At 56.2% G+C, this 13,744-nt stretch overlaps 1 protein-coding gene across 3 annotated transcripts in view; it reads right to left on the minus strand.

Moving 5' to 3' along the window:
* Nucleotides 1–13,744, minus strand: part of ABR (ABR activator of RhoGEF and GTPase) — a 199,510-nt gene that overhangs the window by 141,310 nt on the left and 44,456 nt on the right. The window contains exon 1 of one of the 3 annotated variants that reach the window (XM_056126888.1): nucleotides 6,483–6,864. The exons of 1 other annotated variant lie outside the window; for it this stretch is intronic. Coding sequence is in view for 1 of the 2 variants with exons in the window: in XM_056126885.1 (XP_055982860.1) it covers nucleotides 1,289–1,349 (61 nt within the window). In the remaining variant the exon portion in view is untranslated. Of the gene's footprint in view, nucleotides 1–1,288; nucleotides 1,610–6,482; nucleotides 6,865–13,744 lie in introns of those variants that run through there. One more of the 3 variants, XM_056126885.1, reaches the window with a different exon arrangement.

A 13,744-nucleotide genomic window follows, 5' to 3' on the forward strand; every position in this document is an offset into this window, starting at 1 on the left:
GCGCCCTGACCTTCACCCCACCGTGCTGGCCCTGCCAGGAAAGGAGCAGATGTGGCGGCAGGGCTGGTGCTGGAGCCTGCCTTGCCCTTTGATGCTGAGAAGCCTAAGAGAATGAAGCGGAGCAGACCAGCTCCCTGGGAAGAGAGGGGAAAGAGCAAGGGGGTGGGGTGGGGGCTGGAGAAGAGGCAGAGAGGGTTTAGGGACTCTAGGGGATGAAGAGGTCAGCATTCAGGAGCCTCAGGGTAAGATTCTGAGGTGCAGGCCTCCTCCTTTTCCACCGCTCCCCAAGATGACAATATAATTCAAGTCGGGAACCAGAACCAGACCCACCTCAGCCGCCCCCTCTTCCCCCAACACACACACACACACACACACACACACACACACACACGCAGCGCAAAAGAGTGGGAGGGTCACCCCAGGTGACACAGGAGGGCGAATCCACACTTCTCTGGAGGCCACCAGGACCCCTCTAAGGGCAGGTGTACCCAGGCGGGGTGCAGAGAAGGGCGGGGAGGGTCTGGGGGTGGGGTCCTCCCAGCCGTGGGCAGGCCCCCAGAATAGACCCGTGATCCCTACACATTCTCAGAGGCAGCGCTAGAACAGTCACGTGATCCAGCAGATTTGGGAGCGAGGGGGTGGAGAGCCCCGGAGGTTTGTCGTCCGCCCCCTCCCTCCGGGGTTGGGGGGGGGGGGATGTGCCGGTGGAGGCGGCGATGAGGCTGCAGGAAAGGACGCTGCGGGGCGGGGCGACCCCCCCCAGCCGCACCTCGCTCAGGTTGCCCCCCGCGGAGACTTGCACCTGCAGTCCCCCTCCCCAGCGACACCACCGCCACCCCGAACACACGACGGCCCCGGCGCGTCCCTGAGGGAGCCACTCGGGCGCCAAGGACCTTCCCAAAATGGCCTTTCCGCCTCGGCGTGGACCGAAGCGCCGGGCCGCCCGCGCGCCCAGGCGGGCAGCACGCTCCCGGCCGCCCCTCTCGGCGAGGGCCGGGGAGTGCTCGGGGACACAACAGGTGGGCGAGGGGTGACACAGCGCCGCGCGGCCCGGCCCATCCCGGGGACCCCCGGCGCGGCGATGGAGGGTCCATCTCCCGCGATCCCCGCGCCCCGCGCCCCGGCCCCGCGTCCCCCACGTCCCCCACGTCCCCCGCGCCCCGCGCCCGCGTCCCGGCCGCGCGCCCGCGCTCCCGCGCCCCGCGCCCCGGTCCCGCGCCCCGGCCGTGCACCCGCGCCCCGCGCCCCTCGCCCCGCGGCCCCCGCGCCCCGGCCGGCCCGCACGTACTGCTGTAGAGCGTGTCGATCCAGGAGAGGCGCGGCAGGCCGCGGTGGCTGAGCGGCTCCATGCCCGCGCTGGCTCAGCTCGGAAAGCCCAGCCTCATCGCACAACAAAGGAGGCAGGTTGCGGGCGGCGGGGGCGGCCGGCCGGGGGCTCCGACTGGCCGGGCGCGGGCGGCGGGGAAACAGGTAGCAGGGCGGAGCGAGCACGGGTCGCCGCCGGGGACCCGGGCCGGCGGGCGAGCGCCCCCCCGCAGCCCCTCGGGCCGCTGCGGATCTCCGAGCGGCGGCCCCGCAGCCCGCCCGCCAACTAGCAACTTCCCGGGGGCTGCGCGGTGCCCGGGGCGGGCGGGGCGGGGGGGCGCGGGACCGCGACCAATCGGCGCCGGGCTCCTGCGTCCCCCCACCCCCCGCCGCAGCACGCCTCCTCCCCGGGCGAGGGCTGTGGGGAGCAGCCCCGGACCCCACCGACGCCTGGGCGAGGCGGGCTCCCAGGCGGCGCGGAGAAGGGGGTCCTGGGGGGCTCTGCGGGAGATGCACGCAGGCCCGGGCTCCTCTGCCGCCCTGTCCCCGGGCTCCGCAAAACCCGGGCCACCCGCAGACGAGGTGCTTCGGGGAGACCTACGGGACCGCAGGGGTGACATCACCTGCCACCCAGGATCTCCAAGCGCAGTTTCGGGGACCAGGCCCCTCCCTCGGCGGGGGCGGCGCCGACGGGGTTAAAGTCCTGGCGCCCGCGCGAAGCCCGGGTGGCCACAGGCCGCTACTTCCCAGCCCTGCGGGAGCCGTCGTGTTCCACACGCCCACCTCGAGGGGCGCAGGTCCTGCCCTGCCCTGTCGGGGTGGGGGAAACTGCACGTCAGTTGTGGGGGTCGGTCTGTGAGGGCAGGAAAATTCTATACCTGCCCTTTCGTGCAGAGTGCGGGAGATGCTCCAGCGTCTCCACGGGGTCCCCTCCAGGGACTTTCGAAGGGGCACCGCAGCTCAGCCCAGGAAGCAAACCGCGTCCGCACAATTGGAAGAAGTTGGGGTCCAGATGACCTCCAGGAACAGACACTTTAGAAACACAATCTCTTGTAAGCCCCCAAAGAGCCGGGAGAAGGTTCAGGGAGGCTTCATGGTGGCTGGTTCCACGCCATCCAAGTTGGCTTGGGATTTGGCCATAGAGCTGGGGTGGGAGGGAGAGAAGCTGGACTGGGTGTTCCAGGGCAGAGGGGGTGGACCCAAGGGCAGGGAGACAGCTGGGCCCACCAGGGTCCCTAGGGCTTTATCTGGGGGAGCCGCTTTCCTGAGGCTGGAGCTGTACCCTGCCCCTCCCCTCGAGGCTCTGAAGACAAGTGAGACGTCCCTATTCCTGTCTCTGGCACACTGTGGGACACTGCTTATGACTCCCCTGAAGGGGGAGAGAACACCCCCACCAGGTGCAGAGAGGGGCCAGGCCCGTGCCAGGGGAGCACCTACCATTCTTTGGGGAGTGGCGTCCAGGGCTGCCCCAGGAGAGCTCTGGCCAACAGCCGAGAGTAATGGGAGGTGCAGGGGAAGATTTGGGGGTATGGGTAACTGCCCCAAGTGGCTGCAGTGGTGACAGGCACCCCTTCTGGGTTGGCGGGGCACCCCCACTCCAGCCCCCTAGGCTCCTGCCAGGCTTGGGCTCTGACACCCCCCTTCAGCTGCCACCCTCCCCCAGAGCCCCACTCCCAGGCACACTGAGACGGCCAAGTGGCACCTGCAGCTTGGCAGGGAGGGCGGGTGCATCGCCACTGAGAGGCTCCAGAAATAGAGACAGGATGGGAGAGGGAGCAGTTGGGCTCTCAGAGGAACCTGAGGGAGGATGAGGCCAGGGAGAAGGAAGGAGCTGAGGGGGCCCAGGGGCCCTCCTCTTTCCACACAGAAGACACAGCACTGGGAAGCGAGGGAGAAAGGGGCACCCTCCAAGCCAGCAACATGGCTGTCCTCTCCCCAGCATCCGGGACCACCAAGGCAGCCGGACCCTCTGCACCCATGGGAATTTTCCTGATTCCACATCCGGGCACTGCCTGCCAGGAGGCCATGGATGCATGTTTTGCATGAGTCACATACATTTGCATACATTTTTACATTTTTGTCTGCAAAGGCTGAAGCAGCTATTTTCAGTGTTTTCCAAGCTGAAATGTTGCAGTTGCTCTTCTAAGCCTGCCACAGTGTGCTTTTTCTAACTTTCTAGCCAATCCTGTCTTGGCCCTCCCCCTCCCAGGCACTTACAGGATAGAGAGAGAGAGAGAGGATGCGCTGAGAATGATCCTTTTAATAACTAGTGGAACAGGGAACAGGGATAGAGAGCTTCAGATGTGGCTCTCTGTGAGTTGTTTACAAGGACTGGCTCCCCAAGTACCCCACTTCATTCTCAATTATCCCTGTTTTCCCGATAAGAAAACCCAGGCACTGAGCAGCTAAGTTCTCTGTACAGACAGAAAATAAGGTGCTGGTACTCGAACCTTCACCGTCTACTCATGCTCAGCAAAGGTCCCTGGGAGCTGCTGGCCACGGATCAGAGACTTCACCATGGCCAGCCTCCTCCAGCTCCATGCACTGGGCTTGGGTATCGGTGTCCAGGGAAAGGGCAGTCATTCCAGACTCCCTCGGCGTCTTTATTAGATGATTCCCAGCAATGTTAGCTCTGCACAGTCTCACGCTCACCTTGGCCACAGAGGCCAGTAGGAGACAGAACTGACCGAAAACCTCCAGACTCCTGGCACTGAGGCCAGGGAGATCCAATACCACATCCCGGGAAGGAAGGAGTTAAAGAGTCCTTTGCATCTGCAGTTGGCCAAAGGTGAGTGCTCCTCAGCAACCCCCAAGCAGCAGCAGCGGGGTGTTCCTGTGACAGGGACAGGAACAGGGACAGGGACAAACTGCCCTGATTCAGCTCTGTAGGACCTGCAGCCCCAGGCACTGCATCAGCAGTAACAGCTCACCCTGCAATTCTCTGGCAATACCCTTCGCCTCCCCCAGCCCTGCTCCTGACCTGTTCTGCCTGTCCCCACCAGCGGCCATGGTGGCCAGCCTGCCTTGTCACATGGCCTGGATTGTGGGCGGCTGATGAGGGGCTGTGGGGAAGGACACGTAGCCAGGTGTGAAAGCTGTGGCTCTGCCCTCCTCCCCTCTGTCTTCTGTTACTCCCTGATAGTCGAATCTTTCTACCAGCGGCTTGGCCAGAATGGGCAAAGGGGAACTGTGTTCAGAACCAAAATCAGGACTCTCCTTCCCTGCTTTTCTGCCCACAGCAGGAAGCAGGAAGGCGCTGGGATTCCTGCTTCTTCAACCCCCCACCTTCACTGCTGGAGTCATCTCTCTCCCCTCTGCAAGTGGGGACCAAGCAGAGAGAAACAGGGAGCTGGGGTGGGGCGTGGGATAAAGGTAGCCCTCTACAAATGAATAAACAGCCATCAATTCTCAAAACACTGAGTCCACACCCTCCCTGGCACATAAATGCTCTGTAAATGCTGGAACTGGAACTGCCACTTTTTTCACTGGCGCTCAGCCCACAGGATGGATAAGGCTCAGCTTGACCTGCAGAAAAGTGACCACACTGTGCCCCGAGGCCAGCTTTCCACCCAAAGCCCAATGTGGGAGAAGGGTTGGAGAGATAGTGCCACGGGTAGGGGACTTGCCCTGCAAACAGCCGATCTGGGTTCAATCCCGGCACCCTATTTGCTTCCCTCTAAGTACAGTCATGAAGTTCCCTGAGCACAAGAGCCAGACATAAGCCCTGACTGAACACTGCCGGGTGTGGCTCCCGACCAAAATAATAATAGTAAACACAGGTAAAAGAAGGTAGTGGATGCCAGCTAACATTCATGAGTGCCTCGTCAGTGGTGGGCTCTGCATAGATGATCCCGCTCACCCTCCCAGTAAGAAGCTATTGGGACTTGCGCACACTGTCTGTTCCATAGAGCCGAGAGCTGAAGCCGCTGGCCAGCTCCACAGGGTGTGACACTTGGCAAGGAACTGAGATTCCGCATCCAGAGTCCACACGTGTCATCTGGGTGTTGGACTGCAGTGAATGAACAAACACCCAGAATGAAGCCAAATTCTGGGAGGAAGAAATCAGGATCCCGGGAGGAATGTGAGGCGGTGCGATTCCAGAACCCGCCAGGGCTGCCACCGATGAAGCAGAAACAGAAGTGTTCCCCGAGGAAAATGGCCTTGACTTACAGGGCAGAGAGTCCCAGAGACAAGCTGGACACCACAGCCATAGCCCCTCAGTGGTGGCCCCTGCCAAGCCTTCTCTTCTGTGCTTTGGAGGCTGGAGCCAGACTCCAATCTCACCAAGTTTCCACAGGTGTGTGTGGGGAATCAGGGAGATGACCTCTAGTCTAGTGGTTTTCCACCTTTCTACTCCTGTGTACCAGCAGTGGTCTGTGGCCCAGTAGTTGAAAACACTATTCTAGACTTCAGAGCAGCCCTCATGCACCGTGAGATTAGCTTCTTAGGACACCCTGAGGTGGCGCTTCCTTCCTCTCAGCTCCATATCTATTTCCTCAGTGAGGAGCAATCCTCCACCTTCAGACCTGGAAGGAAGAAAATCCCTCAAACCTCCACTGCGTTACCTCTTGCCACAGTAGCCTCGCCTGATAATCCGTCCTGCCCTTCTTCCTGCCTCCTCCTCACCTCCTTCCTTCCCAGCAGGGATGCTGCAGGCAGCCCCTGGAGCTGACCTCCAAGCTTCCCTCTCAGTCATTTCCCTGCCAGAGCTTTGTGTCAGTGACAGTCACGAGAAAGAGCTGTAGCCCTGGCAAGAGGTTGCCCAAGAACTGCTTTCAGGGCCAAAGTAGATGCTCTGTGTGCACGAAGCCCGGGTTCGATTCCTGGCACCGCATGGTCCCTGAGCACCACCAGGAATGACTCCTGAGCATGGATCCAGAAACATCCCCAAAGCAAGCTCTATCCAGGAGAAAGCAGGGTCACCTCCAGGTGCTGAAGAACTCCACACATGCTCAGACACCTCCCAGCACCCCACCTTCCGCTGAAGCCCCACTCCCCGAGCCATAATTAAGTCCAGGGTCCCTGGCAGAGTAGATAGTATGAAGCAAATAAAGGACCATTTTAGTGAGCACAGTCGCCGTAGCCTGCACCCGTATGGGTGCCTGCACCCTTCTCTTCCCAGGGGCCATCAGGCGGAGGGGTGAGGGTGACTGGAGTCCCCTCCCTAATTCACTTACCGCCGTGTCCCCATCAGGATCCGGAAAGAGGTCAGCAGAAGCGATGGAAGGAGTCTAAATCCCCAAGCCCCAAAGTTCACTGGCTCCAATCTTATCAGCTGTAAGTGGACAGTGGGGTCATGTCCAGCTGGGATCAGATCACAGGCTGTCCCTTGCCTTCCTTTCGGCACCCCAGCTGTGTGTCCTCCAGGCTCTCTCAGTCAGATTTCTACAGATGCAGCCCAGCTCCGCATTGCTCTGCCAGCAGCCGTGATGCCACCAGCCCAGAGATCCCTGTCCTCAGTCAGGCCTAGAAGTGGTCGCAGAAGCTGAGGACCAGCCCTCAAGGAGACACTCAGAGAGGCGGAGATGCACTGTGCAAGGACAAAGGAGCTTCAGAGCTCAGCTACCACTTATCATCAGTGGAGTCTGGCGTTGGGGTTACCGGGCAAGTTTGCAGGTGTGGGGCTATGTCTCTTTAAGGATCAGGCCTCTCCTTAAGGCAACTTCCCTCTGCAGTCCCTCCAGCCACCTAGACTGCCGCAGACAACGAGGGGCTCTCGATCGCCATCTGGTGGCCTAACAGAGCACCACCTTGGCCATCAGATGCATTGCCTGGCCGTCCTAGCTTGGCTCCAGCCCAGAGCCTTGGGAATAAATGCCAGTGCTAACCCGCAGCCCTCCCACCAGGTTCTCTCCAGGGCTCTAAGGTAAAGGAAGTCAGGAGGAACTCCATTTGGGGTCAGGAGATAGCAGGAACCCCTATGAGTCACCTGGGAAGGAAAACCGCAATTGGACGAAAGCTTCCCCAGTATGGTCTCAAAATGGGGTGTGGAGACCAGAAAGATAGTCCAGGAGTAAAGACACTTGCCTCGCATGCAGCCAACCTAGATTTGATCCCTGGAGCCACATATGGTTCCCCACGTCCCAACAGGAGTGAACTCTGAGTGCAGAGCCAGGAATAAACCCTGTGCACGATGGAGTGTGTCCCCAACCCTAAAAATAAGGGTGTAATATTTCCCCAGTCATCCCACTTGCAACTTTTGGGACCTGAGGCATACCTGTACATATCCTGGCCCTGAAAACACAGGAACAAGTGGTTCTCAACTGGCGGAGGGAAGTTGTTAGCATTGCACCACTAGGAAATATTTGGGGGGGGGGGCAAAGTGATAGTACAGTGCTTAGGGCATTTGCCTTGCACACGGCCGACCCGGGTTTAATCCCTGGTATCCCATATGGTCCCCCAAGCACCTCCAGGAGTAATTCCTGAGTGCAGAGCCAGGAGTAACCAAATGTGCAAAATGCATCTGAGTTTATGGTTTTATTCTTATTTTGCATGTGCTTAGTGATCAACCCATGATCTTATATATGCAAAAAGCATACCTAAAGTTATTTATCTGTCCATCAGAAGCATTTTAAATCTAGAGAGTGCATAAAATGTCACAACCAGGGGCTGGAGTGATAGTACAGCAGGTAGGGCACTTGCCTTGCAGGTGGCAGACCTCAGTTCAATCGCCCCAAGCACTACCAGAAATGCTCCCTGAGCACAGAGTCAGGAGTAAGTCCTGAGCATCACTGGATGGGGCAAAAAAAATAATACCCCCTCGCCCGCACGGCAGAGCCTGGCAAGCTCCCTGTGACGTATTCGATATGCCAAACACAGTAACAACAAAGTCTCCAATGGAGACGTCACTGGGCCCGCTTGAGCAAATCGATGATCAACGGGAGGGCCTTTACTTTTTACTTTACATAAAAAAATGTCCAAATGTGAGACAAATGCAACTTGTTTTGGACACACTCTACCCTTGTTCTCTTTACTCCATCATTCCACCTTTAATATCTTCCATAAGTCTCACTTTGATCGTCTTAGATGTGGAGAGAGGGTTTGGCCTGGCTCCAGCTTCCTTCCTAGGGATACTTGTCTCACTGGTCTAGGAGGACTGGGCAGAGGAGAAGGACAAGCATCGGAGAGAAGGCAGTGGGTGGTCTCCATGGAGTAACAATCATAGAAAACCAGCTACCCGCTTCCCCTCCCCCCTGCTCCTCAGGGAACATTCCTGCCTGCTTCCCACCAGGATGACTCTACTCTATCTTGACCCACCACTGTCCCAGGACCTGCCTGAAAACTTGTGACTTTTAACTTCCCCATTCTCCTTCCTAAGTTGGGGCCCCCTGTTCAGCTTTAGAAGCAGCCCGGTGTCAGGGACTGTCATGAGCAACCGACACAGGGATGCTTGCTCTCAGGAAGTGGGGAAGGGGGCGGGCATGACACTAGCCGCAGTGACTGTGGCAGCTGCTCCGTGGCACCTCAGGGCGGGACAGTTGGTTGGAGTAGCCCTAGCTCCCAAGGCAGAGCTACCGCAGTCAAATGGGGAAGGAGTGTTTTCTAGAACTCATCTGGCTGACCACTTCTTCACGGAAGGCTTCCCCTCGCAGGTAGAATAAAGACCCTCACCCTTCTGCACCTACAAAGCCTGGCTGCTGCGCTTGCCGTCTTTTTTTTTTTTATCTTGATCTGGCACATTTCTACTTCTTTGCTCTTTGGAAATCTCTTTCAGGATTTTTGCCTAGATTGTTACCGATAATGCTTCAATCTCTCATCCCACTGGTCTTACTTTGGCAGAGGGGTGTTGGAGCCACACCTGGAGATACTCAGGGCTTACTCCTGGCTCTCTGAGCTCAGGGATCACTCCTGACAGTGCTTAGGGGTACTGGTGGTCAAATCCAAGTTGCTGTGTACAAGGCAAGTCCCATGCCCACTGTGCTATTGTGCCAGCCCCTCATGCCTCTGTTCTTAACCAACATAAGACTTCCAGGAAGTTTTTCCCAACCACAGACCAAGGACAATTCTGTGTTCAGAATTCTCCTGCTCTTGGATATCACGTGATGGCTGTCTCTTTGGCTAGAGTGAGACATCAAGATAGTGACAACCACGGTACCCTGAAGCCCCTTGCACTGTGCTTCAGACCCTAGAAAAAATGTTTTCAAAAAATGAATGAATGACTAAATATGTTCAGAGTGACAAAGAAACTAGAGGGAGTGAGGGAGGGAGGACAGATGCCCTTAGTCAGTCCCGCCCCAGCCGCTGGAAAAGAACAGTCTGGCCTGGTTGCGATGAGTCCAGAATAGTCCAGCTCTGAAAAGACAGGAAAAAGACACCCGGATCCTAGAACCCGATTCAGGGCAGCAGAGTTGCTGCTCCAATTAATCCTCTCAATGCTCTCATGAAATTGTAACTAAAAGCTCCCCCGTGCATAGCTCCCTTCTTAGGCAGCTGGCATTGGATGCTGCGCTCTGCTCGGCCCAATCAAACGCCAGCAGGAAATGGAACAGAGACCCAGAAATGGTCCAGCTGCTAAGAGAACTTTGGTCTCAATTCCCAGATTCCTTCTCCTAGGTCTGCCCCCACTGAGGCACCCCAGGGGAATGGGTGGATGTCGCAGGAAAAGGTTCTCCTGCTCTGAAGCAATGTTGTTCCCACCTTGCTCCCCCACTTCACCCCATCCCCACCTCACTGCCTATAGGTCACTCTTGTGGCTTTTTTGTGTGTTGGGGTGGGGGTCCCGAGTTTGATTCCTCCGCCCCTCTCGGAGAGCCGGGCAAGCTACCGAGAGTATCTCGCCCGCATGGCAAAGCCGGGCAAGCTACCCGTGACGTATTCAATATGCCAAACAGTAACAACAAAGTCTCCAATGGAGACGTTACTGGGTCCGCTCGAGCAAATCGATGAACAACGGGAGGACAGTGACAGTGACAGTGACAAGGGTGGGGGTGAGTGTTGTGGATTGGGGCCATACCTAGCAGTCATCAGGGGCAATTCCTGGCTCTGCGCTCAGGACTGACACCTGGCTGTATTCAGGGGACCATATGTGGTGCCAAGGATTGGAGCCAGGGTTACATCCGGCTCAGTGGCATCCAAGGCAAGGAAGTGCCTCTCCTGCACTGTCTCTGCCCTGGAGCTGTTGCTTTGATGGCCCCTCAGCTTGGTGACAGAGAAACAGGATGGATACAGATTCTGGGTCCTTGTCTCCCCCAAGTTCTATGTGGAAAGTCTTCAGCTTGTTTGGCTGCAGACCATGGGAACCCTCATGGCCGCTGGTTGCACTGAGTCATGTAACCACGGGGCAGGCCCGTGAGCTCTGACTATGCTGCATCAGACTCACCCAGACAGCCAGGCACCTGCAAAAACGGGAAGAAGGCTTCTTCTTAGTTTCTCTTCACTGAAGCAAAGGGACAAACACACCCAATTTATAGTCAAGTTTGTTGGAGCTTGAGCTAGAAAAAAATCACCTTAGATCTTTGGGTGGTCACTGTTACTGGGTTATTGTCTGTAACCCAGACAGTTCTTTAGATCCCTGCCAACTGCCCACCTGCTTCCTACTAGAAGATTCTGCTATTGGAACTGGAGAGATAGTTCAGCGTGTGGTTGATACGGGTTTAATCCCTGGGACCCCATAATGTTCCCTGAACCCCACCAAGAGTGATCCTTAAGCAAAGAGCCAGAAGCAAATCCTGAACACCAACAGGGGTGGCTCAAACCCTCCCCCAAATGTAAACTAGAAAAAGAATGTTCTGGAATCATTACAACTCTCATGGCTCCTCTCTCACCATAATGGAGGGGGCTGGCAGAAGGGGAGAGTCGAGAGTAAAAGCATAGTGATGAAAGCGAGAGCAACTCCTCTATCAGCCCAGCTGTACAGGCTCAGGATTTAATCTTTTTTTGTTGTTGTTGCTTTTTGGGTCACACCCGGCCAGGCACAGGGGTTACTCTTGGCTTTGCACCCAATAATTACCCCTGGCGGTGCTCAGGGGACCATATGGGATGCTGGGAATTGAACCAGGGTCGGCCGCATGCAAGGGAAAAGTCCTACCCACTGTGCTCTGTGCTCCAGTCCCTCATTCACTGTTCTTGAGCCCTAATGGGATTGAAAAAAAACAGAGGTCCTTTCTTCTGAATGCTGATGATGGTAGATTCATCAGACAAGCCCAGAAGTGACAGTCACTGAAAAAGGCAGGGCAAGACCTGGGGAGAGGCAGGAGGGGGGTTGTTATAGGGGAGTCTGCACGTGGAAGCGGGATGCATCACCTGTTTCAAGTTGATTTGATGATAAAGTGCCTTTTAGAGAAAATACATGGAAAAACATGATGTTTCACTAGCAAAAATGGTGGGTGAGAGTCAGGGCACTGTGTGTGTGTGTGTGTGTGTGTGTGTGTGTGTGTGTGTGTAGATAAGAGGGGATAAGAAGGGCCAGCAATTTTCAGGAGACAAAAATGAGGCTGACAAAAAGGGGAGAGAGAAAAAAGAAAAGTGTCTGACATAGAGGTAGGCTGGGGTGAAGGGGTAGGCGTGGCCAGAGGGAAACTGGGGACATTGGTGGTGGGAAATGTACACGGGTGGAGAGTTGGCGATCCTGAACATTGTATGACCGAAACCCAAACATGTTTTTTTAAAAAGTTAACATTCTTCTAGTCATGATACCTAAACTATAAGACATTTAAAAATAAAACAAAAATAAGGGGGCCAGAGCGATAGTACAGTGGGTAGGGCGTTAGCCTTGCACGTGGCCGACCGGGGTTCGATCCCCAGCATCCCATAAGGTCCCCCCAGCACCGTGAGGAGTAATTTCTGAGTGCAGAGCCAGGAGTAATCCCTGAGCAGAATCACTGGGTGTGACCCAAAAGGAAAAACAACAACAACAACAACAACAACAAAATAAGAACCAGAAAAATGGGGCTGGAAAATAGGTCTGAAGGGGTGATGGGTAGAGAAGCTTCTTTGGGGACCTGGAGGAGAAGGGGCTGTTAGTAAGGTATGGTCACATAGGGTTCGGTCACATATTGTGACTTAGGGTTTTGGTTCAGCTTGATTTCAGCTTTCCTCAGTCCTGTCTTTATCCGGAGGCCTTGTGAGGATGCCTCCGCCCCCACAGCGCTCACTCCTTCCCAAGGAGTATGTGGGCAGAGCTGCCTAGATTCTGTAGCCTTGAGGCAGTGTATCCCTCTTTTTAGGATGCTTTAGACTCTGTGTGAAACACAGGATTCTCTCCCCATTCCTTTCCCCTTTTTGCCGTCACTGTGATGACCAGGGTCACAAACGCTGGCTGGGGTGGTACATGTCAGGGTCTCCCTTTTTGTTTGTTTGTTTCTTTCTTTGTTTTTGGACCACACCTGGCGATGCTCAGGGGTAACTCCTAGCTCTGCTTTCAGGAGTCATTCCTGGTGGGTGCAGGGGACCATCCAAGGTGCTGGGAGTTGAACCCAGGTCAGCCGTGTGCCAGGAAAGCACCCTACTCACTGTACTATTGCTCTGGCCTCAGGGTCACACTTTTTAATCTGGCCTCCCCAGCGGTGCTCAGAGGATCTGGGGGCCACTCCTGGTGCGATTTGAGTCCAACTGTGCAGCCTGTGCATCCAAATGGCTCAATCACGAGGTCTAGCCATGAGCAGCTGCTGGGCCGGTGGTGCTAGGGGTGGGGAACCACAGATGCAGCACTGAACTCGAGCTTCATGCTAGCAGGCATGAGCACTGCCCCCTGAGCTATCTTCCCGCCCCTGGCTGTGCATTTTTGTTTCTTTATTGGGGGAGCTATCACCTAATGGTGCTCTGGGCTTAGTTCTGGCTCTGCGCTCAGGATCACTCCAGGCTGTACTCAGAGGACCATGTGCGGTGTCTAGGTTTAAACGGGGGTCAGCCGCATACAAGGCAAGTGCCCTAACCACTGGGCTATCTCCCAGTTGCACAGTTTTCTAGTTGCAATATTCACCCGCAGACTTGCACAGGCCTTGCTTTTCCAGTTGTCAATCCTGTGCACAGTCTGATCACAGTAATACACATTACTTTCACGCTAACTTTGCTCTTTGTAGTTCAGTTGAATTAGACTCAATCAATAGCGCTGTGCAAGTTTAAAGTGTACAATGTGCTGATCTGGTATCAGTATGTATGGGGATGATTACCACAGTAAAGTCAGGTAACACATCCATGACCTCAAAGCTACCCTTTGTTTGTTTTGTTTGGGAGATATACCCAGCAGTGCTGCGGGGCTACTCCTGCGCAGGCAGGTGGTCACTCTCAGTGGTGCTCAGGGGCCCACGCACTTACTCCTGGCAGTGCTCAGGGGCCCATGTGGGATCCTGGGAACCAAGCCCAGACCCCCTGCACACAGAGCCTGCACTGAGCCATTCCCCTCCCCCTCCCTCCCCCTAACTTCTTCTATCAGGGCCATTCCAGGAGGCCTGAGGTGGGGGACTAGGGCCACTTAGTGAAGGGGAACATGAATTCAGGT

This window comes from Sorex fumeus, unplaced genomic scaffold, assembly GCF_029834395.1.
Source record: "Sorex fumeus unplaced genomic scaffold, SorFum_2.1 ptg000063l, whole genome shotgun sequence".
Taxonomy (NCBI): Eukaryota; Metazoa; Chordata; class Mammalia; order Eulipotyphla; family Soricidae; genus Sorex; species Sorex fumeus.